The 23,780-nt window shown below is 32.2% G+C and overlaps 1 protein-coding gene across 4 annotated transcripts in view; it reads left to right on the top strand.

Annotated features, from left to right (window-relative positions):
* MIPOL1 (mirror-image polydactyly 1) overlaps nt 1-23,780 on the top strand; it is a 245,081-nt gene that overhangs the window by 39,913 nt on the left and 181,388 nt on the right. For 2 of the 4 annotated variants that reach the window (XM_012724721.1, XM_012724722.1), the window contains 4 exons: nt 760-899; nt 1,448-1,526; nt 21,355-21,586; nt 23,321-23,456. In XM_012724721.1, coding sequence (XP_012580175.1) covers nt 1,508-1,526; nt 21,355-21,586; nt 23,321-23,456 — 387 coding nt within the window. In that variant the 5' untranslated portion in view covers nt 760-899; nt 1,448-1,507. Of the gene's footprint in view, nt 1-759; nt 900-1,447; nt 1,527-6,161; nt 6,201-9,021; nt 9,095-21,354; nt 21,587-23,320; nt 23,457-23,780 lie in introns of those variants that run through there. The other 2 variants (XM_012724723.1, XM_004681923.2) reach the window with 2 other exon arrangements.

Here is a 23,780-nt window from a genome sequence, read left to right as displayed (position 1 = left end):
TGGGGTTTATATTTATATATAAATATTTATATTTATATTTATATAAATATATATATATATATAAATATAAAGAGTGGAATCATACTGATGTATTATTTATTCATTTATTTGTTTTCTAGTTGCTTGTCAAATATAGGGTTTGGGGAAGGTAATGTTTTGATTCTGAAATACTCACTTATATGTCCAGGAGAGGGCAGCATTTTACTATGTCAGGCTCCTGAAAGAATTAGCCCTGCTTAGACTGTCAATGTTTCTTGTAATTACTCCCAGTATATTTGTTGCTTGCTTATGAATTAACTTGCATTTATGGAACTAAATCATTCCAATCATTTAATTACACCTGAGGAGCTGAACTATAATTGCTTGCTTCCAACTAGGATCTGATATGGCTTGAGCAGTATTAATTTGGTGTTTACTTTTCTGAGTGCTAAAAGCATTAAAATGATTGTGCAATGGGATTACATTTTACTAATTGCTGGCATTCATTAGCTGGGTAAATGATGAGGAAGAGTGACTGTATATTGCAAAGGGATAAAATTATGGTTTTAAATAGTATATTACTAAGCACATTAAGGCCTATAAGACATGTTTTAAAATACTCCAGAGGTTATTAAAGACTGTATTTTCTACATGTCTTGCTATATGAATCTCTTATTAAAAGACTGCAATTATTATTAACCTTTTTGGGCAATATGTAGGGAAATGGCTTCATTGACTGGAACATATTTCTTTGATATTAATAACGTCCTATATTTTCAGCTAATCCAAAAGTAAATGAGGAGAACTTAGAAAAAAATTGCCAACTCCAGATCAACATATTTAGAGAAAATTGGAAAAGGAGAAGCTTACTACAGCTTTATTTAAGGACTTTTTAAAGAACGCAGAGTTCTTGCTGTGAGGTAAATCTAATTTTATTCTCTTTAAAAGCGTGTCAAAAAAACTTGCATAGCTTTCACCATGTTTATTAAGAAACCAAAAGCATGAGAGAACACCAATAATTTCCCACTTTGATGATAATCTTTGTTTTTTTTAAAGAATTAGATAGTTTCTTAAATTACTCCTACATGTATGAAATGTTTAATATGAAAATATACATTATAAATTCAAATCAATACATAATAATTTTTAATTTTAATTTATGACAGTAAAAATGATTTTTCTTAAATTGTTGAAGTTTTATAGTTGTATAATTTAAGTTATATAATTTAATGGTTTCTAGATGTTTACACTGGATTGTGTTAACTAAAAATATATATGTGAGGGGAAGAATCTTTTTTCTGAGAAAAAAGATTTAATTTCAATTACTAATATGCATAGTTAATTTTTCCAGTATAAATATTTTAGGAAACCATTTATCCTTTAAATTCCTTGTTAAACAAATACAAGTTTTAGGTGTGTTCTGCTATATTGTTTTAAGTTTATTTATCTAGGGTTGACTTTATTTTAGCTTCAAATCTTCGAGCAAAAACCAGAGACATTGCCAGAGCAAACAAGAATAGAAGTGCAAATGGAGGACTGGTCAAAAGGTAAGGACTTTTAAGATATTAATACCGAACCCCAGGTGTTGTGCTAGTTCAAGGCACTGAATGAAGTATGTTTGTTTTAACCAATATATTAGTCAGAGGCAAGCAAGCACACATGCACGCTCTCGCACACCTACACACAGAAGGGGGCACACACTGCAAAAGAGACGAAAAGACACACAAAACAATGCACACAGGAAAAAGCTGTGCACATGCATATAGAGAAAGAGATACACAGAGTAAGAGCCACTGACAGAAAGAGAAGATCAGAAGATAAACACATGTGCATGGAGAGAAAAAGAAGGAAATGCACACGGAGAGATGCATGAACACAGAGAAATATGGAGATACATACAGACACAGAGCCATGTGTAGAGACATGTACACTGACAGATATACCTGGAAAAAGCTGGAAGTAGAGAGGTCAGAGAGACTCAGTAGCAGAGCCATGAAGAGAGACTGTGGACAGAGAGAGACCTGAAGCAGAGTCAGAGCCACAGAGATGCACAGGCTAAAGGAAAGAGTGAGCGGAAATAGAAACACAATTTGAAGAACAGACGGGCTGAGAGATGGCCTGAGAAAAATAGATGATTAGGCAGGGCAGTAGAGATACTCTATAGAGAGACATTTAAAACAATACTAGTTATTTAGAGAGGTTTAAAATAATACTGGTCTTTTTTTTTTTAATTTACTTATTTATTTATGCGTAGAAGAAGTGGGATTTAGGTGAGAGGATTCACAAGAGACACTGAGGAGTAGAACAGGTAGATCTACCAAAATATACTGTAGAGGGGAGTAGCAGGTAAGTCAGGAGAGGTCTGCTGTGCCATGTGGGTCAGCTCCATGGCTGGGGATCAAACTCAGATCACAGCAGTGATAGAGTGTTGAGATATAGTCCCTATACCACCAGGAAGTTTCTAAAATAATAGTAATAATAGTTTTTTAATTGAGATCTCTTAACAGTAAAATGTTACAAATCTAGTATCCTTGGTATCCTTGGGAAATGAATCATTCTGAATATAGAATTACATATAGGTGAAGATTTATACATTTGTACATCATTTTTATGTTCTCTAAACTTTAAATTTAAACTTAAAACATATGATTGTCAGCATAGCACTCCATACTTCTCTGATTTTGTATTTCTTTTCCTAAAACAAGGTTTTTTTCACCAAATATTATCTATATTGTTACCTTTTTTCAGGTTAAAGACATTTGGGGACTGTACTGTTATTCTACTAAAAGACCATAGTTACATATTCTTTTGAGGTATGAGAAGATGCTGTGCTTTTTGAGTTTAACTTTTTCTGATTTCTACATTTGTTTATCTTCACACATTTGTAAATTTTCTTACAGTTTATGCCTGCTACTAGCAACCCTTTTATTTGTGTGTGACTCTTTGCTGCATATTATAGAGTTTGGAATCCAGTAACTGATTAAATTGGGTATAAAGTAATAATAGCAAGTAATATCTGAGTATGATAGTTAATTTTTTATGTTAAGTTAATAGTTTTAATGAGTGGACTTTGAGACTATTTACTTTGGTACACTATATTTAAGTAAAAAGGATAGATATATATGAAATTGGGAACTGACATGTTTTAGCCATTTTTATTCACTTATGTAAATAAGCAAACACTCTTCCTATGAAGAACTCAAGTAGTTTTACTTGATTTATGTACAAAATAAGAAAAGAAGAACTAAATACTGAGAACTGTGTTGCTTATGTTCCCTATCATTTTGTAGTAAAAGTTGTGTTGTTCAAGTTATAGACAAAAGACCTTTAAGGAACCAAAGGACTTATTTTTAATATATGTAAAGCACTAAGGACTGTAGAGGAAATACTTCTCATAAATGTAGAATACCCAGGAAAGATGTTAAGGAAGGGGGTTGCTGAAGCTCTAGGATACTTAGCGAGCATAGTTTTAGATGTGAAGACATAGGTGTATAAATAATTTGCAGGAGGCAGATTGCAATAAACGTGACTGAAACATCATTAAGAAAATTTGCATTTTACAGGCAAGTTTTTGACAATGGAAATAGGAATAAGACATTCCTTTATATAATGGCCTATTAATGAAACATTATTAAGAAATAAAATTGAGTTTTGTAATAACTGAGGTGTTTAAACAGTCAAATCTCAAATGGCCATCCTTTTGTTATCAAGGTTCATTGAATTAATCATAAGGCACAAATTTTTTCCAAGCTCTGCTTTACACTAATGTTTGTAGTCTGTTCTCAACTAGTTACTTAATATTTCTTTCCTTATTTTTTAAATAACTGAGCTAGTTTAATCTAGCTAAAACATATGGATAGATGCCTGCATCATCTTAAAAAAATAAGTGCTAAAGTGGTGATTTGTTTCCTAGCACTGTTGTAGAACACTGCTGAAATGTTTGGAGTCAAAGATTTGATTAAGTATAGAATACAACAGATTTACATTGTTCTTGATTTTTTTGTCATTATAGTCTGGAGAATGCAAAGTTGAGATTGGTAGGTAGTAAGGGTGAAGACGTTCTATGTACAATGTCAGGGTTTCTTTAAGTAGTTAAAAAAAACCCTGAGTGAGTCAAATTTTTAAACTGATGGAAGAAATAGTTGGGTAAGTGAGCAAGTGTTGCCTTTTGAGCACTAGTGTCATTTCTACCTTCTTCTGAAGTAGTCATTTGGTAAAAACCTCCTATTTTTCAGTTATTTTCTCTTCTTAATAAGGAAGAAAATGAACTGGTATAATCGAAAGACTTACTTAAAATCAACATGCTGAAAGAAAAAGTTGTTATTAGATTGGTTGTTTAGGTTTTTTTTTTTTTTTTTTTTAAGCCTTTACCTATTATTTACTTAACTATGTAAGAAAACAGGCACGGAGGTCAGAAATTTCTCAGGAGTATTTATTAGGAATAGTAGGGTATGTTTTTGGATATTTTTATATCAGATTTTGTTGGTTTTATTTATCTAGTTGTTTTGTCATATACAGTAGTACATTAGGAATAGTTTCCATATTATGTATGAATAAATGTTTTGGTCAAAAGTAGTTACCTGTAGTAGTACAGGTAGAAGTGAGGTCTAGATGCCAGTAAAATTTAGAGTATTGTAAAACTTACTTAAATTTAGATCCTTTAGGGGTCAGTGTTCCCTAAGAAAGGTTAAAAAAGGTTATTGTGTCTACTCTAATTAAATATTTTCCACTATATTGTAAATATTTTACCGATTGAAAGTAAAAGATGACTAGAATCACTCAGCTTGAGGAAGCTTCAGACAGAAACCTTTCAACTTTATGACTTTCTTTAACACTATTTTTAGGTTTATTATTTTAGGAAATTATATTTAAAGTATTTTATGCACAGTGTTATTTTTCTCTTACGTGTTATCTCAATTTAGATCTGAATGTGTCCTTAAACTGTTTTCTCTTAATCTTAAAAAGTCATCATGATTCTAATTCTTATAACTTATTTGAATGTTGAAAGAACTTATTTGAAAGCTGAAAAACCACTTCTAGCACTGCTTGTGATAATAGAGTCCTTACTTGTCGTAGTATATTAGAGGTGCGCAAATGTTTTAAGAAACTTATCTTACTGGATTTAAGTAAAAAGCAACTGTCCTCTTTTTTAAGAATTGGAGTAGCAATAATCTTTTGTCACCCTGATTCTTCTGGTTTTCTACTTTAACAAAATAAAGAAGACTAAAATCTAGCAAAAAACAACTGATTAACTAGTTTGTAATACTGTTTATTTTTGTTTGGTATTTGGAACTTGTGTGCCACCATTAGCCTTTTATTATTGATTTCATTTTGCTTTCTTTTCACAGAGTATGCATTCTTTTTTACCCTTTATTCATCTATTCGGTAATAAAATTCAATCTAAAACTATTGCATAATTTTCAGACACTTTATCAGCATAGACATCTATAAAAAGATTATAGAAGAAACATTTATACTTTTAAAGTCCTTTGGTCCTTGTGACTAAAACCCAACTATAGAGGGTCATAACATTTTCGTAAACTGTTATTTTTAAAGCAGAAAGTAAAGAAATGGCAAGTTACATAGGATGAACATCTATTTCTACCAGAAAGGTAACTGGTAGGGGAAAAAAAAAAATGATTCCCAACGTATTTTGATGTCACACTCCTTAAAGTTCAAGGTTCTGAAAATATGTCATGATAAATTGCAGAACTTCAATTGAACAGTTGGCTTCTTAGGAGGTAACTGTATATTTTCCTTAAATAAGTAATACAGTGTGTTTTTGTGTGTTAGAGTAGAAGGTAAATTGTACTGGAGAACCAATGCATTTAAAATATTATAGTAAATAAAAACCAGCTTAGGTGCTTGATGGACCTGGGTTTCAGGTTTTTAATCTGCTTACCATCTACCTGAACTTGGGTCCAAGCTTCATACATTTTTTTTAAGCTGACTTTTCCTTTGTATAGAATAGGGTGATAGTGTGATAATTCCTTTAGGACTGATGTGAAGATTACGGATTGTGTATGTAAAATACCTGTTATAATGTCTGTAACAGAAAATTAGCTTACTAATATCTATTGGCCATAGCAAGTAGTTATTTTTACTAATGACATGATGGTAATAGTCTTTACAGGTGCTTACCAAAAACACTGTGGACATTTTAAGGGACCTAAATAAATAGTGGTGATTGTTGTCATTGTTATTCCATAGATCTATGAAAGGTAAGGACATAAAAAAAAGTTTCAAAATTATTTTGAAACACAAGTTACATTATTGAACACTATTTCTTAATTTTATAAGTCTATTCTCTTCAAATACGGTGCTTATAGTATCACTGGTAATTTGATTTTCCAAAGTGTAATATATCTTATTATACTTGATCAGTATTATACAAAATCAAAAATACTTATTTTGGGTAAAATCTTAATTTTGTTTGTTTAGAAAACCTAATTGTAGTAAAAATCTTCAGACTAGTGTCATTGCATGTGTGCCCTTTCCTTTTGGCAAGGTTGAATTGGGTTTAACATGCATTTTTTATTTTCCATTTGCCATAGAGTAGTTAAAGAAAAACATGTCTGAGGTCTGATTAAATTTACTATTTATCTCCATGGGCCTTAACTTAATAGACTCCTGGCAGCTTCTTACTAGAATATTTCAGAGTAGTTTTAAATTTACTGGCAGCTAGCCAACAAGGATTGATTCATTTCTAGAGGAAATGCTAAGGATAACTCTTGAATAATGGTTGAAGTTATACTATTTTGATTTTTTTAAATTCTCTTATTTTAAATACACTTACTAAGATAAGTTGGATCTTTTTTTTTAACTTTGAGATGAATGACCTCAGTAGAGAAACAGAATAAAAGAAATGTTTACAAGGACAACTTAGTTTTCTAACTGGTTATAACATTTGTTATGAACTGTGTTTTGAGATTCATCATTACAGTATGAATTCATTCAAACTTGTGAATGTATACCATCAATTATATTTTTTGCTTTTATTTTTTGGCAGTTTAAACAGGCACTATTTTGTAAAGTAGTATCAAGTTCACAGCAAAATAGAGCTCAAGTGCAGAGTTCCCGTTATAACTCTTACCCCTATACATGTACACTATTACTATCCCCACCTTTAATTGTCCATTTGCTGTAACTGATGAACCTGCCCATTATTTCTTAGTGGGGGAAATGTTTGTGAGATAATAGGGCCCTTTATTTATTTTATTTTTATAAAATTTAAAGATCAGTTTTATATCAATTCAAACTATACTCTTCAAGGAGAATTCTCATTACCCCTTTGGTCCTTCATTTTATAAAAATGATAATTTTTATCACATAAGTATGTGACACAGAAGTATGAAATTTGGTAACTATTTTTTTTATTAAGACCTTTCCCCTATATTTCTATACTATTGGTATGATCCTCTCTTTCTCTAACTTGTGACTTTTTATTTATTTATTTATTTGATTTAAGGAAACCTTAATATGCAGGCCCTTTTACATGATTACATTATTTGTGGTCTTAAAAATATAAATAATAAAAAATATAAAATAACATACTTAAACATTAAAGTTGTTTTGTTTTTTTTTCTTCATTTTAAATTTTCCATCCTGAAGATTCTAAACTCATAAGTAAAAATCCACCTTCATTTCTGATTTTGCTCCTTTTGTGCCAGATCACTTCCTGGAACATATTTAAAATACAAATTTTGTTTATTTAATTTTCCAGAAGTTAGAATTTCTTTTCATCATATTTAAGGTGACTATCATGGTCTTCATCATGTACTGCATTTGTCACCGTAGTATGATTACTGTAAAGTCCTTACTATACATAGGTATTTTGCTGAATTTGGAGATCTAGATCAATATACATTAGTGAGCGAACTGAACTTATGGCCATTTACACAGTTCGTCTAGGTTGACTGTCTAATTTGTAAAGTGGGACTTGATGTGACTTTATCTACTACATTTTTATGCTACTTTTAGTTATAAATAAATCTGGCAGTTCAATAAACACTTGGTGGGGAGTCACCAAGAAGTCCAAGTTTTAGTGTCTGTGGAACAATATTTTCCTTGGGAGAAATTTCTAATGCTGTTTTTCTTTTGTGTTCTGCCGTTTGTGCTTTGTTTTTTCTTGGAGAATATGAAAAATCAAAAAGAACAAATGAGACTACAAAATTTCAAAATTGATTGCATAGATTATTTCAGTCTCAAGAATTAAATTAATGATATTCTGATCTGTATTTTTTTAAGTAAAACAGGTAACCCAAGTGGTAAAGTGTGCCAATTTGAAGTAAGATAAAATAATTATTTTGACACTCCTGATTTGAATTTCATTTTTATTTTTTGAATGATTCTAGTTTTCACATAGTAAACCTTCTTTTAGCACTTTAATATCAGGATGCCAGTGTGTGAGAAGTTAAAAGTGATTAGTTCATATTGATAAAATTATAGACGTGAAATGTTAGTTTTTGCTAATTAAATATTTTAAATTAAATTCTCCTTTTTCATACAGTATCACTGCTTGTACATTGCATAATTTGATGAACCCAAACAGTAATGTTTATTAATTTGAGCATTTTTTATATAAAAATGAGTGAAATTAAGCCACAGTTCTTATTTCCTTTTTTAATATCTTGTTTTCGAAAATTTTCCCTTTTCTATTCAAAAAATTCATAATAATATAATTTCCAACAACTTAGGATACGTGGAATCTTCTTAGTATTTTTGATCTTGAACCAATGACATGTACTGAAGAAAGTAAGATAGGAAAGACCATACGTAGTCCTAAGAATTTGGGCTTATGTATTAATTTTATACTTGGAATATGGAGTATTTTGTATCCTTTTAAAAATTAATGTAAGTATAAAGAATTCATAACTTGAAAGAATTTGTATTTTAAGTAGGTTAGTTGGATTTTGACTCTTTAAAAAAATCACGTATTGGCAAAATTTGGAGTCACTACAACCTTTGACTCGTTTACTTTTAAGAATTTTAAATTTAAAAAGTAATGATTTCAGTTCAATAAATCTGACTGTTTCTTTTCAGAAATCCTCATTGCCTGTATTTTATAATCAACCAATATAGAGTTTAAGACCAGGACAAGGCTGCATTATTCCAGGTAAGAAGAGCAAAGACAAAACAAGAAATTTTCATTAAAAAAGCAGTCCTTGATCTCCTGAGAATGCAAGAGAGAGACTAGCATCAGAGACTTCCTCTGCATTTTTAATAGGCCATTTGCTCTCTGAGATGTTCTATATTGGTCCTTTATTACCTTTTTCTTTAAAGTCTCTGCACCTCCCCCAAGTCATTTGAAATGAACACATTATAAGAAAAAACAAATTTACTTTTCTCAGGCTTTTATTGTCTCAGGTATTTAATGCCTGTTTTTTTTTTTTTTTTTAAGTTAAAACTTCTAACTAACAGGAGGTGTATAGTATAACTGACTAACAAGACACTGGTATAGTGTCACAGTTGATTAATGAAATGGGAGTCCCTACCTTTTCGTTTTATGCCTTTGATTTTTTTTTTTCTCTTGGAGAAACAAATGGTGAATTTGAATAAAATACACATCATTTGCATAGAAAGTTATGTAATGATTCCATATAGTGTATAATGATTTCCTAAAACCTTGTATTTAAAGTAACCTGAATTACAATGAGAGATAAACAGAATATTTACCCATCCCTTATGAGCTGCTGCTGATATGTAAATTTATTCTTCTACTTTGCACAAATATACTTTTGAGCTACTGCTTAAACACTTTGAGGTCCTTAGTCAAACAGTTTTAATGATGCCTCCAATATTATGAAAGTGTGACATTTGATGAATGTCTCATATAGTTTTGATATCTGGGCACATGTCAACAAAAAAAATTGAACATTGGTTTGTCATGCAACACCTAGATAATTTATAATTTTACTGTTTATATCCATCTTGACATTTTTTATCTGCCAAAGGCAGGTTTCATTTGGAATCTTAATCTGAGATTTATTTGGTGGATCTGGAAATCATAGCTAGGGTTCCCACAGGAAATGGTCCATCTACCAACAGATTAAATGGCAGTCCTGCAGTTGTTAGGGGAGCTCTGCATTTAACACACATGCATACTCATTCAGTCAGCACTGTGGAGAAAAATTAAAGTAGTAACCCAGGTTTAGGAACAATGTAGCTAAAAAGTCCCATATTTGCTGAATGACAAAGGGTTATATAGCAGCATTTCATTTTATTATTCGTGCTTGAATTTCTTGTTTGCTCTGTTGAGTCTGCTGACGAATACTAATAAATGCCTGCAACAATCCAGACGAGAGATGCCTGGCAACAAAGCTATGCAGTGGACCTCCCTGATCTTCTCCAGTTCACAACCTGACCTTTTGAAAAATTGGCTGGGCTAAGCTGCAGAATTTGGGTGTAATGGTTATTGTTAACTCCAGCTTTAGGATTTATTAATTTGTGTGATCAAGACTTACCTATACTTCAAAGTTTCAAAAGACCAAACACAATCATCCATCCATTAGAACTAACATTGTGTTTTCAGTGATTTCCACTTAGTATCTCACTGATAATTCTTCTATTTTGTTTTCCAAATTTAAAAGTACTCTTAAATAAAATGAAGAAGCATATATACCAAAAAACTGTTTTTTCACTTTACACTTATTATTGCAAAGATTTCCTCCCATGCATGATTTATAAAATTGTTTAGTTCATATATAGTTGGTATGTGTTCATACTAAGAAAATATAGGAAACCTGTTTTATTTGGATTTGGGGACATTTATGATTTGCCTAGTTCATCCACTTTTTAAAATTGCTTTGTATAAATTACTCTTATAATAAGAAAAAAATTGAGAAAGCCAGAAAATTCTAGGAATACATAGTAGCCAAAAAAATTCATCTCATTGGGGGAAAAAATAAAGATGATTATTTCATTAATCAAATTTTCACAACAATTTCAGTGTGAATAATATTTGTAATGATTTTAAGAGTGACATAGTTTTACAAAGCTTTATATTATTATACTGTATTCATGACCTTCATATTATCAAAGATGTTAAAATTTTGAAGCTGAAACATTATGATAAAACAGAGCACTTAGAAGTCTGTCCTTTTTCCCAATAGAATGAATATGATGTACTTATGACTGTTTCATATTGCATGAAGCAAACAAACTTTTTTTTTATAAATTAGATGTAGTGTCATCACTTTGAATTGCTATTTTTTATAAAAGAGCAACAAAATTCAGTGATGATCCATGACCAATCAATCATAGGATAAATTGAAACTTGGTATTGAATATGGTCATTGAATTATTTTAATTAAAGATAAAATAACTTATCACTTCTTTTTGACTTGTTTATTTAGATACACATCCATGTATAGGAATGTAAGGATGTAGTTTATTTTGAATATTTAACCTTTGCCTCCAAATGAATACATTATATGATATTGATAAATTTCATGATTTTCTAGCTTTATAAATCTTTATGAAACTTTACTTCAATATTTTCAGTTTCTTTTAGCTTTTCTAAGCCAACACTCCCATTTTTTTTTTTTTACTCTATTTATTCTCTCTAAATACACTGCTTTCTAACATGGTAGCCACAGGCTATAAGTAGCTTTGAGCACTTGAAATGTGGTCAGTGAGTATGCAGAACAATGAAAATGAAAGTTTTACTTCTTTTTTTTTTCCCTTTTATGACTGTTCAAGCCAAAACAACCCAGATAAATTAAAAAAACTCCCGAGACTACACACTATGCAAGTAACATGTTTGCATTTTCTAAGTCAAATACTCAAAAATGTTACCTAATTTCCTGTGACTCCTAATTTAGAATCTCTAAAGGATAAGTGCCTGTGATCTACAAGATCCTGTGTGTGTGTAATATGAAGTGCCAGTAGAGTGAGCACTCAAATTATGTCAGAAAAACATGCTGTTTAATTTTTCTGTCATGTGATTCAATTTATAAAAATAGTATTAATTTTCTTTTAGTGAGATTAAATTTTCTTTCCCTGTCAGGGTTTCTAAATTTTGAAATCCCTCCGATTCTATAACTTCTTCATGTTGTACCAACTTTATTAAGCCATTATGTATTCATTACACATATTAACTTTATTAAGCATTTTTTCTCTAGTGTATGTGTCTTATAGGAATAAAGTAGCATTTTATTTTCCATTTCCATGTCTGCTAATATATTTGTAAGAAATGCCCTTATACATTTTATTTATCTTATATTTTAATAAGAAAATCTTGCTTTCACCAAGGCATTTTTTTTGCAGATAATAGCAAGTAAAATTTATTGTGTATTCCATCCTGACACTTTTCCAAGAATTCATATAATTTAATCCTCAAAGCAACATTGTGAGATAGGTGCTGTTATTATGTACTTTTATTGATAGGGAAATTGATGAGAGGTTAAGCAATTTGTTAAAGGTCATACGGCTTTGTGATAGCCCCAGAATCCAAACCCTGCAGTTTGTAGAGTGAATGCACTGTGGTTCTGCTTGGGAGATCTAAATATGCTTGTGTCTACTTAGGTCTAAACTTTTCTCTTGTACATAATCATATCAGATGGGACCTCTGTGATACAGTAGAAGTTTGTAATGTCTTTTTCTATTAGGTTCTAGGAAGAAAGCCTATCTGTGTACCTATATAGAAAACTAACCCTCCCCCCCAGAACAAAGGGGAAAGAAACAAATAGAAATATTTAGTAAAGACAATAAATAATACTTATATATAAACATAAATAGGTACTCTAATTTACTGAGGAAATTGGTGGAAATTATTATGAGCCACTATTTTTCTGTTTAGGTTGAATTTAGTGTTTATTTAGAAATACTCAGAAATGATATCTTTGTTTAATGTCAGACTGCTATAGTATTTCATTATCATATCAAATTTACACTCTTATATAATAGTACAAGTCATCCATTTGAGGTTCTTGTTATAGTGTGTTGCTTTTATTACAACATGATGGTGATATATACAAACAAAAAAAAATGAATAAGTATAAGGATTTCAATATATTAAAAACGTCAGATGCTACAGTGTAAGTAATAGCATTATAAAAAAAAGAAGTGATGACCAATTATGTTAGCAAGTGCCAGGGACACATCAACCAAACATGTTCTTTGTGATTCATTTTTAAATATGAATGCCCCTAAATGTTTACCTGTAAACATTTTTACCTGTATCTTGAGGAATAAAAGGTCCATTTACTTGAATGTACTTACTTGTAGTACTTCTGTTCCCCTTTTTCTTTTCTGCCCCCTGAGTTCCCAGGTAGCTGGGATGTTGCTATTTTGAGTAACATCAGTAAGGATCCCTGGAGACAATTCTAGCTCAACCACTCTGAAGAAACAGCTCTGTAAACAGTATTGACCCCCCAGGGGACCATCAAATCCGTTTACACAGATACCAGTTGTCACAAACTATTTACAAAGCCAGACAGAACAGAATTTCCCAGCCTTTAAGAATCCCTATTTGATTCTAGCCACTTCCTCACTTCTGTATGGTAGTTGTGAAATAACAGTTATTTTTGGGTATAAGTCATGATTTCTTGGGTAGCATCAATTTAATTGGGTATATTATACGTTAACTAATGTGTAATTGTCCAGAGATTTGAACTTATAGAGGATCATAGAGAATTCTTTCCTGGGATAGGAAATGGCATAATATTGTTAGGTTTCAGGACTAAGAAATTGAGAATTTTAATAGTAGCCCTAGCATTGAGACAGCTGACAGTAGTGATATCTCCAGAAGTAAAGGGAGAATTTGTTAGCTCATGAAAAATGGTCCATGGGAAACAGCATGAAAAAAATCACTTATAAAATGCAGGGTGTTCAGAGCATATAATGCATCTCACCTAGGCATATATATGTAAAGATTAAAAAAAAACTTTATTAAATCCATGCATTTTATGCAGGTGAATAAATTATCTCTAGCTTTAGTAATAAATGACATTTGAGAAATGTCTTCTTTTCCTTTACATCATTTACAACTGGTCACAGGATAAAATTGCAAGGCAATGATAGCATTAAACAGTAGTAGCAAAAATTAGGAAATTTTTGTTTCAATTGATCACATTCTTGTATAGAAAATATACTATGTTCAGAAAAGCAAATAAACAGAAATTTATGGACATCATTAAAAATTTCTTTTGTTTAACTCTGGGAAAAGAAAATTAGGCCATAGATTCACGAATTATGAAGAGATTGATAATTTATTCTATTTGGAGAAATGAATTTAAATAGTACTAATTTTGTTAGTCAGACTGATAGAACAGTTAACACTGTCTTTGATGAAACACTGCAGCAGACTACTAAAGAGATTGTAGAGTTGCCATTTCAAAATATATGAGAGAGAAGCATCAATAATTTTGGCATTTATTTTTTAATGATATACATTACTTTTGCATTCTTGTTAATTTTTGACCATATTAGGTAATAGTTGCAGTTTAAGCTTTTATCTGTCTAGAAAGAGTTTGAGTCAGAGTGAATGTTCTTATAAACATTTATCTTTCTAATTGACAGTATGCAAAAAAGAAGCATAGCTTCATTTTTTGTTGCATTTTTATTGACATACATGTTTATATTTTGTTGTGAATTTTTCTTAAATAATTGAGCAATATAAATACAGCTTAGCTAAATTTTTTAGTAATTTTATCCATTACCACTTCATAACACTGGGTACAGAGTTAAGGAAAAATAATTAAAACCCAAATTAAGAGTAATTAAATTTCTGTTGATTAGAGAAGATACTAACTCAGAAATTTAAGTTGAATTTTTAATAAGTTAAAGGAAATTGGGCAAAATGTAATATTATTCAAAATGCCTCAGAAAAATATTGTATGTGGAGGGAGGAATGGAAGGAAGGGAGAAAAGAAGGAAAAAGGGGAAAAGGGAGGGAGGAAAGGATATGCAGAAGATACAAAGGTATATGTCTCCAGATTTTGCCATATATAACCATAGAGAAGATTGAGTAAAATAATCCCCCTCACCCTCAGATGGGAATTCGTGAATAGGAAAAATTTATTTTTCAGATCACTAAAACATAATCTAGAAACATAAAATATAATGAATTTGTTTTAATCATAAACGTAAATTTTTCTCTTTCAGAAAATGAAAACTCTTCAAATAGCAGGACATATTTACAAATCACATTATTTTATTTAAAAAAATTGTTTCAAAATTTATAAAGAGTGTTCAACATTTAGTACTGGTTATTAAATGATAAAACAATGAGAAATGATAAAACAAGACATCCAGTAAAAACTTGGGCAAAATATTTCAATATATACTTTGCCAGAGATGATTATTAATGGAAATTAAGTCCATTGAAAGATGCTTACTATCATTATTCACTAGGAAAATACAAATTAAAACCCTAATGATATCTAGGTATAAACCAATTAGAAGCTAAAAATTAAAAAGACTGAACATGCATGCCAAGTGTTGACAGATCAGTACAACTGGAACCATCATATACTGTAGACAAACTTGTAAATTGTTTCAACCTCTTAAGAAAGCATTTGGAAGTTTCTTAAGACATTCAGTACATTTGGCTCTTAACAATGTGGGTGTAAGTCACCCTGACAGCCTCTCCACCCAGTCAAAAATCCATATATAGCTTTGAATCTTCAAAGAAATAACTGCAGCATCCTTTGGTATGTGTTGGAGATTGGTTTCACGACCAATCCCCTTAACATTGATTGATTGAATTCATGTATGCAGAACCCACTTTGGTGTGTAAGTGCACTTGCAAAGTTCAAACCCATTGTTCTAAAGATTAACTATACTCAGCAGAATAACCCAGCATTTCTGTTCCTTGTTAGTGATCCAAGTGAAGCTGACCCAAACACATTTCCCTATAAAAAGACTAGCTGTGGCCCTCCCTGGTGGCGCAGCGGGTTAAAGCACAGCACTGAGAATCTAAAGCCGCTTCCGCATGAGTTCGATTCCCGCCTGCCCCGGAGGAGACCACATGGCATGGCAGACCTCTCCTGGCCCGCCCGCTGCTCCCCTCAGCAGTGTACTTCGTTGATCTGCCTGTTCTGTTCCCCACTCTGTCTCTGGTGAAGCCTCTCACCGCCCCTGAGCCTCTGGCCTGTACCCCAGTTCTGTATGCACAAATAAATAAATCTTAAAAAAAAAATAGCTGTTCATAACAGTTTTTTAATAGTAGCAAAACTCCAAAATAATATCACACCAATAGTTGAATAAATAACTAAATTTAAATAGTGAGATAATAATTTGAAAATATATCAGATGACCCAGTGGTATACATGAGAACAGAAATGGATCTCAAAATTAATGTCCTGATGAAAAAAAAAATCCAGAAGAAAAAGAAAATATGACTTAATTCTTTATAGTAAATTCTAAAAATGAACTAACCTATAGTGACGGAAAACAACTCGGTAGTTTCTTGAAGATAGAAGCCTAGAAGGAAAGATTAAAATGGAGTAAGCCAGATATCTGTAGGTGATATATATTATCATCTTGATTATGTTGCTGATTTTATAGTTGTATACATGTCATAAACTTTAATTTGTACACTTCGTGTGTGGTTTATTATATGTCAATTATATGTCATGAGATAAAACTTTTTTTTTTTAAGTAAAATAAAGCCAGTCTGGGAAAATATTAACATTGGGGAATCTCAGTGAATGGTCTCTATGAATTCTTTGTATTATATTTGCAACTTTTTTATAAGACTGGAATTATTTCAAAATACAGGAAGTAGAAAGAAATGACTTACCTACATCACTTCTTGTCAGCAATTTCACCTGGCTTGACTTCTCTAGTATGTTTATGCAGTCAATAAAGTCTTTTGCATTTATCTTCTTACTTCTTTGTTTTATCATTTTGGGAAATGTTTACACTCTTCTCAAAGCTGACACTTAGCTGAATTCCTTGGTTTCCTCCTCCTTCATCATCAGTCTAGTTCATCTGCCTATTTCCACATGTATTGTCTTGAATTTTGTCTTTTTATGATACTCATTTTAGAAAGTTTCACTCCTTTAACATCTTGTCATTTCAGTACAATAAACATCTTTGTGATTATTCCCTTAAACTGTTCTTAATCTCCTGTGTATCCATTTCTATTCTTTCTGTTCTCATTTTTTGTTCCCTGATTCACCGCTATCTCCTGTATCTCCTTGGTCCTCCCTTCTCCCTCAGGATGTTTATCCATGTCCACTGGTTTTGAGTGTTTTACTTTATCAAATCAGTGTGTAAATGTTCAGTATTTTTTTTGACCTTTCTGATTTCTTCGCCTTGAATATTCCTCTCAAACTTTCTCCATTTTGTTGAAAATAGTTGCATTTCATCCTTTATAGTGGTGTGACTATGCCACATCTTCTTGATCCAGTAGCCCGTTATAGACATTCGGACTCTTCCATGGTCTAGCTATTATAAATAATGTCACTATGAACATTGTGGAATCATGGGTTTTCGTGTTGATGATTTTTATTGTCTTTAGATACATGATCAAGAGTTGCCTTCTTACTCTTAAGTCTGTTCATTTTTCCTTTACTTCACAAAATCATGCAAATCATTCAGGCCTTTTTAACTGTTCATTATTTTGCATACTCCTGGGGTTGTTGTTTAGGAACAAAAGCCTTCATGAAATCATCCCATTGTTTTCAGTTGAGCTTCAGTATACCTGGAATATTTTGTATTTGGTCTCTTTGGCATTGGTATGATCTCTTTTACAATGTATTCAAAGTATTTTCTTAGATTGTGTTCCTCATGGCTCTTGAGAGAGTGTGTGTGTCTCAATTCATCTTTGTCTTCCTGGGATTTGTCATAGAACATATCATGCCTTAGCATTACCATAAATTATTAAATAAGGCAGTTGGGGAGGTTTCAGACTTTCTATACAAATAATAGGATTCTGAGATAGGATAATGCAGTATCTCAGAGTGGAAGAATATTCTGAGACTTTAAGAAACATGTGCTAAAATAGTTGATCAAATGACAGGCAGGTAGAAAGGAAAATTTTGTAAACCAGCTTTATTCTAAAAAATTTAAATCTGAGTAGAAGAGTATGGATAGTGCAATTTCAGGACAAGATTAAAAAATTTGATGAAAAATTCGTTAGGAATCTGAGAGCTTTTAGTGCATAGCAAGGTTAGAAATATCCAGAAATGATTAGAGCCAAATCATACAGTATGCATGGATTTTCTCATAAATATTAAACACTTGGCATAACTTTGACTTCCAGAGGGGAAGGTATGAGAGGATGGAAGCAAATCAGGGAGGGTACTGACTGGATTATAGTGGAGGATTTTTGGAATTTTGATGGTGATACAGTATAATGACACAATTGGTAGAGGTATGAACCTATACCCATCAAACATACTGTTGTAAATTGTTATGTCAAAATAATAATAATAAAGTAATATACTTTAAATTAGAATATATTCATAAAATAAGATTAGTAAATTAAAATGAGTGATAGAGCTTGATGAGTTTGTGTAAATACGATTAGAGGTTATTATTGCTGAGATACAGAAAGGATCAACAGAGTCTCCTATTGGGAAATTCCCACATATACTCTGAGTGTGAAGATGATAGCACAGTCATAGGTGAAAGGGCAGTGATTTACCAAGAAGTGAAGGGATCATACAGTTTGATCTTTGGTAGTGGGCATATAAAAGAGCTATAGATATACTAAGCAGATAGTATAGATCCTAACAGTTCTTTGTTGTGTCCCTAGTGACATTATGTTATTCTGATATTATTTTCAATAAATACAGTTTTCTTTACTTTCACAATGTTAGCATTAGAAAAACAGTGATCTCTTAATGATTTAGTGATATTCCTTAATATTCATTTATAAAATTATGACATTGAGAATTTTGGGGTTCTATTTTTTTTAAGATTTCTTTATTCATACAGAACTGGGGTACAGGCCAGAGATGCGGAGGGTGAGAGGATTCACCAGAGATAGAGTGGGGAGCAGAACAGGCAGACTGACGAAGTACACTGCTGAGGGGAGCAGTGGTCGGGTCACGAGAGGTCTGCCGGGCCATATGGATCTCCTCCAGGGCAGGTGGGAATTGAACTCATGCAGAAGTGACTTAAGCTTTTTAGTGCTGTGTTTTAACCCACTGCACCACCAGGGAGGGTCAGGGTTTCATTCTTAATAATACCAATCCATTCTAGGAAAAGAAGCTTGATGAACTTCCCAAGCAAACCAAGTAAATGTTTTGAAGTGTCAAAGAACAAATAATATTGAGATACCTGGAATTAAAACAGGGCCTTCCCAATCATGCTTAGTTAAATAAGCCAGAAAGAAAAAGAAAAATACCGGATGGTTTCATTCATAGCAGGAGCGTGGGGGGGGGGCAGGAATAATAATGAACAACTATATACCAAAGTATATCAGAGACATTTTACTGGGTGGAGAATGGTGTAAAAAAATGGGATACATAGGGGCCCTCCCTGGTGGCACAGTGGGTTAAAGCACAGCACTGAGAAGCTAAAGCCACTTCAGCATGAGCTCAATCCCTACCCCGGAGATGACCAACATGGTGCAGCAGACCTCTCCTACCTGCCCGCTACTCCGTTCAGCATTGCACTTTGTGGATCTGCCTACTCTGCTCCCCACTCTGTCTGTAGTGAATCCTCTCACCACCCCTGCACCTCTGGCCTGTACCCCAGTTCTGTATACATAAATAAAATAAATATTTTAAAATGGGATATAAAATGCACTGTGGTGATGGCACACAAGTGATCTGGTGATGGGAAGCTCATGGGGATTACAACTGAGATGGAAAAGGCACAAAATGATGTAAAAATAAACTATTATATTAAAATAAAATGACAACAACAAAAAGAGCGCTTTCCCTGGTGGCACTACTGGTTAGGACACAGCACTGCAAGCGAGCCACAGCTGCCTCAGTGTGAGTTGGATTCTGGGCCCTGGGGGTGACCCATGTGGCGCAGCAGACCTCTTTTGTCTTGCCTGCTGCTCCCCTTTGCAGTGCACTTGGTCAATCTGTCTGTTCTGTTCCCCACTTTGACTCTCGTGAATCCTCTCACTATACCTCCATCTCTGGCCTACACCCCAGGTCTGTATGCATGCATGAATCAATCAATAAATAAAAAATAAGTCTTTAGAAAATTTTAAATAAAAACAATAAAATTTGAAATTTAATATATCTCAGGTTATTATAATAGCACATTCTCCCAATTCATTCCTTCCAGGTGAAATTGAAAGTGACTTACTTAAAAAATGGTTTTTGGTCTTGCTTTCAGCTACCTAGCCATTAATATATATAAGGCCTTTGATAACTGACTGTACTTAATTTTAGCATATATTTAAGCAAAAATGTCTCCTTACAGAATGAATATTTCCAAGTGCCCATTGTTGTTTTATTTTAAGTACTATCTTCTATCTCAAACAGATTTTTGGTTTGGGAGGCTGGAGGGCTCAATAACAGCAGACAGCTGAGATTCATCTGCTTCTTAAAGTTGAAAGAATTATTTCTTTTGGAAATAACTAAGTATTAGCTCGAACTAGTATTTGTTCTTATTGCTCTGATTTGCTAGTAAAGTTTATCTGATGTACTTGTATATGGTCATTTTCCCAAAAAATTTTACTCTTAACGTCAGATAGACATGTACCTTTGAAATAATTTTTATCTACTAGTTACAGCTTAAAACAATTTTTATAAGATATCAAGTAGCAAAAAATAGATTTCCTAATGTATAGTGTTTCATAAAATAGAATTTATAGAAACAATCCTTTTATTGTTTTTAGTTTAATAATATGGGGATGATTACAAAATGGTAGCTACATTTATGTGCCATACACAAAGTGATACTGCTTTGGATTTATTAATTCGGTTAATTCTCACAATAACTCATTTTATCTTCTCGTTTTACAAACAAAAAGTTGTGGCATGAAAGGGTTAAAATTACTTGCCTAAGTGGAATTGGCAAAGTGGAATTCTAAGCAATGCATTCTGATACCAGAGTTCTATGTCTATCATCACTTCATTATAGTCATTTAATTTTCTGTATCCTATATTTCAGAAACTAGAAAAACAAAAATAATCTCAGTGCTCCCTAGCCTTTACTATATACTGGTATCATCTGATCACTCCAAGAGATTATGCTTTAATTAGTATGGAGTATGGTCTGGACTTTAGGATATATAGAATCTCAGTTAATGAGTAGCCGGGTTGTAAACAACTGTCCTAAATGCACACTGACTGGAAATGGAAATATTAATAGCAAAACCACTCTGTGCACTCTTCTACTTTCAGTAGAAATAAGACTAGTACAGGCTTAATGCTATGAGACAAGTCCATTCATTTGACTGACTTAATGTGTAGCTAGCATGTTTCATATATCATATGTCTTGTTTTTTAATTACAGACACAGCCCCTACCAATCTTGAGCAAGAATCTACAGAGGGAAATACAAATACACAGCCAACTGAGCAAAGGACAATGAGTTCTAAGGCAAGCCCGAATCAAAATCTCAGTGAATTAGTTGTTGAAGCCAAATATGAGGGGACAAAACTGCCAGAGCAGAGTTCAAGGAATTTTCAAGTCATAAGCCCTTTTCCAGGTGATGGGACAGCTCACTGCACTACTGAAAACTCCAAGTGAGTGCAGACAGCCTCAGAGTTCTACGTAAGAATTAGGAGAATTCCTTCTTTTCCCTTCATCTCTTCCTCTGTCTTCAGCCCTTCTTTTTTGATGTGGGCTAAATTTGACCTGTCATTCATTTTTGGTGGTGGTGGTGGGGGGGTTCAAATCTACCTAATTCTTTTCTGTTTCCATTGCATTCATATTATTATATGTGTCTAAGTTGCTAAGTGAAAAAAGCACAATCTGCTTTTGAAGACCCTCCGATTTTACTTCTATATGTTGACTGTTAGTTTCTGTGACCTTTCATCGTGGATTTGGAAATAACTGTTAGTTGATATAAATTAGATTTTTTTCTCATAAGAACTTATATTTTATTGAAAGTACTCTTCTATACTTGTTAAAGCATTATTTTTTTTCCCAATTATGTTTACTGAGGTAAAGAAGGTTTACATCATTGTATTTGTTTTAGGGGTTATAGGTTCAAACCTTTACAAATGTATGTTTGCACACTATGCCCACCATCAGTGCCCCAGTAATCCTCCGCCATGCTCCACTGGGCCCTCTCCCTCCCCAGCTCCCACCCGTCACTCTCCTTTCTGGGTTGCCTCAGTTTTGTGGTCAAATGTCAAAGCTTTGGCTCAGTTTTGTATCACCCTTTGTTTTGTTTTGTTTCTCTATAGTCCACATATAAGCGAAATCATTTGGGGCGATGGGATATTATTCATCAGCACCCAAGACTGGGAACTCCAGGATAGAAGCAGCCCATAGATGTGTTTTGGTTTTGGTTGCATTATTTTTTCTTTACATGAATTCAAATGCATTTAGAAGGACCGTATACTAACCTATTTACTTCCTTATTATTTTATATTCTGTAGCTTTTATCTATTTATGTTACTTAGCTATCCCATAACGGGATTTGATTTTGTGATACCCTCACTTTAACATACGGAACTAAGGCAATTTGATAATTAGTTACATAGAATGAAAATACTGCTAATTATAAAATAATTCAATGAATGATGTGGTTATATTTTCAGTTTAGACAAAGTCCATAGATTATAATTTTAAGAGTTTTGTATAGACACAATATTTCTATATACTTCAAAATTAATTAATAGATATATAATGAACATTAATATATAGTAGAGTAGCTATATTGATGTATTCCTACCTTTTTAATACTCAGTTATAGTTTTACCAAAGAACAGAGTAGAATACATTTTTGGAGAAGAAGTGTGTGAACGAAAAAAGAGGTGATAAACATTTTATAACCACTTGTACAAAACATTAAAAAAATCTTTTTGTTTACCCTTCAATGTTACAGGGATAGATTTTCATGTTTAATATGTTTTGAACTTAATAATGAACATATGATGTTCTGTCAAGTAAATTGGAAAGAATTATGATCATTGTTTCCATTTTTAGTAAAGTGAGAAATAATCTGCAGGTTTCATTAAATGTACAAATTGAATTATTATTCATAGCCCATACAGTTTGATTCATGTGTCGCTATAGTTTTTGTGAAAATGCTTTCCACACATTTAACTCTTAGTATCTTGTAAAATCAACATGTTTACTGTTTTCATCCTTACTATTTTCTTAACAATGCAAAATAGGAGAAATTAAAAATTATAAAATCTTACATATTATAAAAATTAAAATTGTTTCCCCCATTTGAAGGGTAAAGGTTATGGATTCTGTATAGCAGAAACCACATATATACTGTTTAATAATTTTCTTTATTACAGCATTATGGACCATAGAAATAATGATTTGCATTATAAATGTATGATTCCTTCTCAAGTTACTCCAGACATAAATAAAGAGAAGACAATGGCATTTCTTATGAAAGACTTGGAAATTCTCAGAGCAAGCAACAGAAAGGTACAATATAGAAAAATGTTCACCCTCTAAATTGCTTTGCTGCCCATCATAACTCCGTTTTGTTATGTGCTATAATCTGTTAACAGTAACTTCATGTTTTGTCCTACCATGTCATCAGGGTTTGAATTAAGGGGTTGACAATACAAAACATTTTCTTAGATGCCCTGCCTTTCTAAACTATGATACCACTTCCTTTTTCATACTGTGTGATACTTTGGGTAGGTACCAGAATACTTTCCTACGTTTTATTGTAGTAAAACTTTATTTCATTTTTATGGTGAATGAGAACTATACTACAATATTTCATCTTACTTTTTTTTTTTT

The sequence above is a fragment of the Condylura cristata genome, unplaced genomic scaffold (assembly GCF_000260355.1).
Source record: "Condylura cristata isolate star-nosed mole 26May11 unplaced genomic scaffold, ConCri1.0 scaffold00013, whole genome shotgun sequence".
NCBI classification, from domain to species: Eukaryota; Metazoa; Chordata; class Mammalia; order Eulipotyphla; family Talpidae; genus Condylura; species Condylura cristata.
This window is presented reverse-complemented; position numbering and strand designations above follow the sequence as displayed.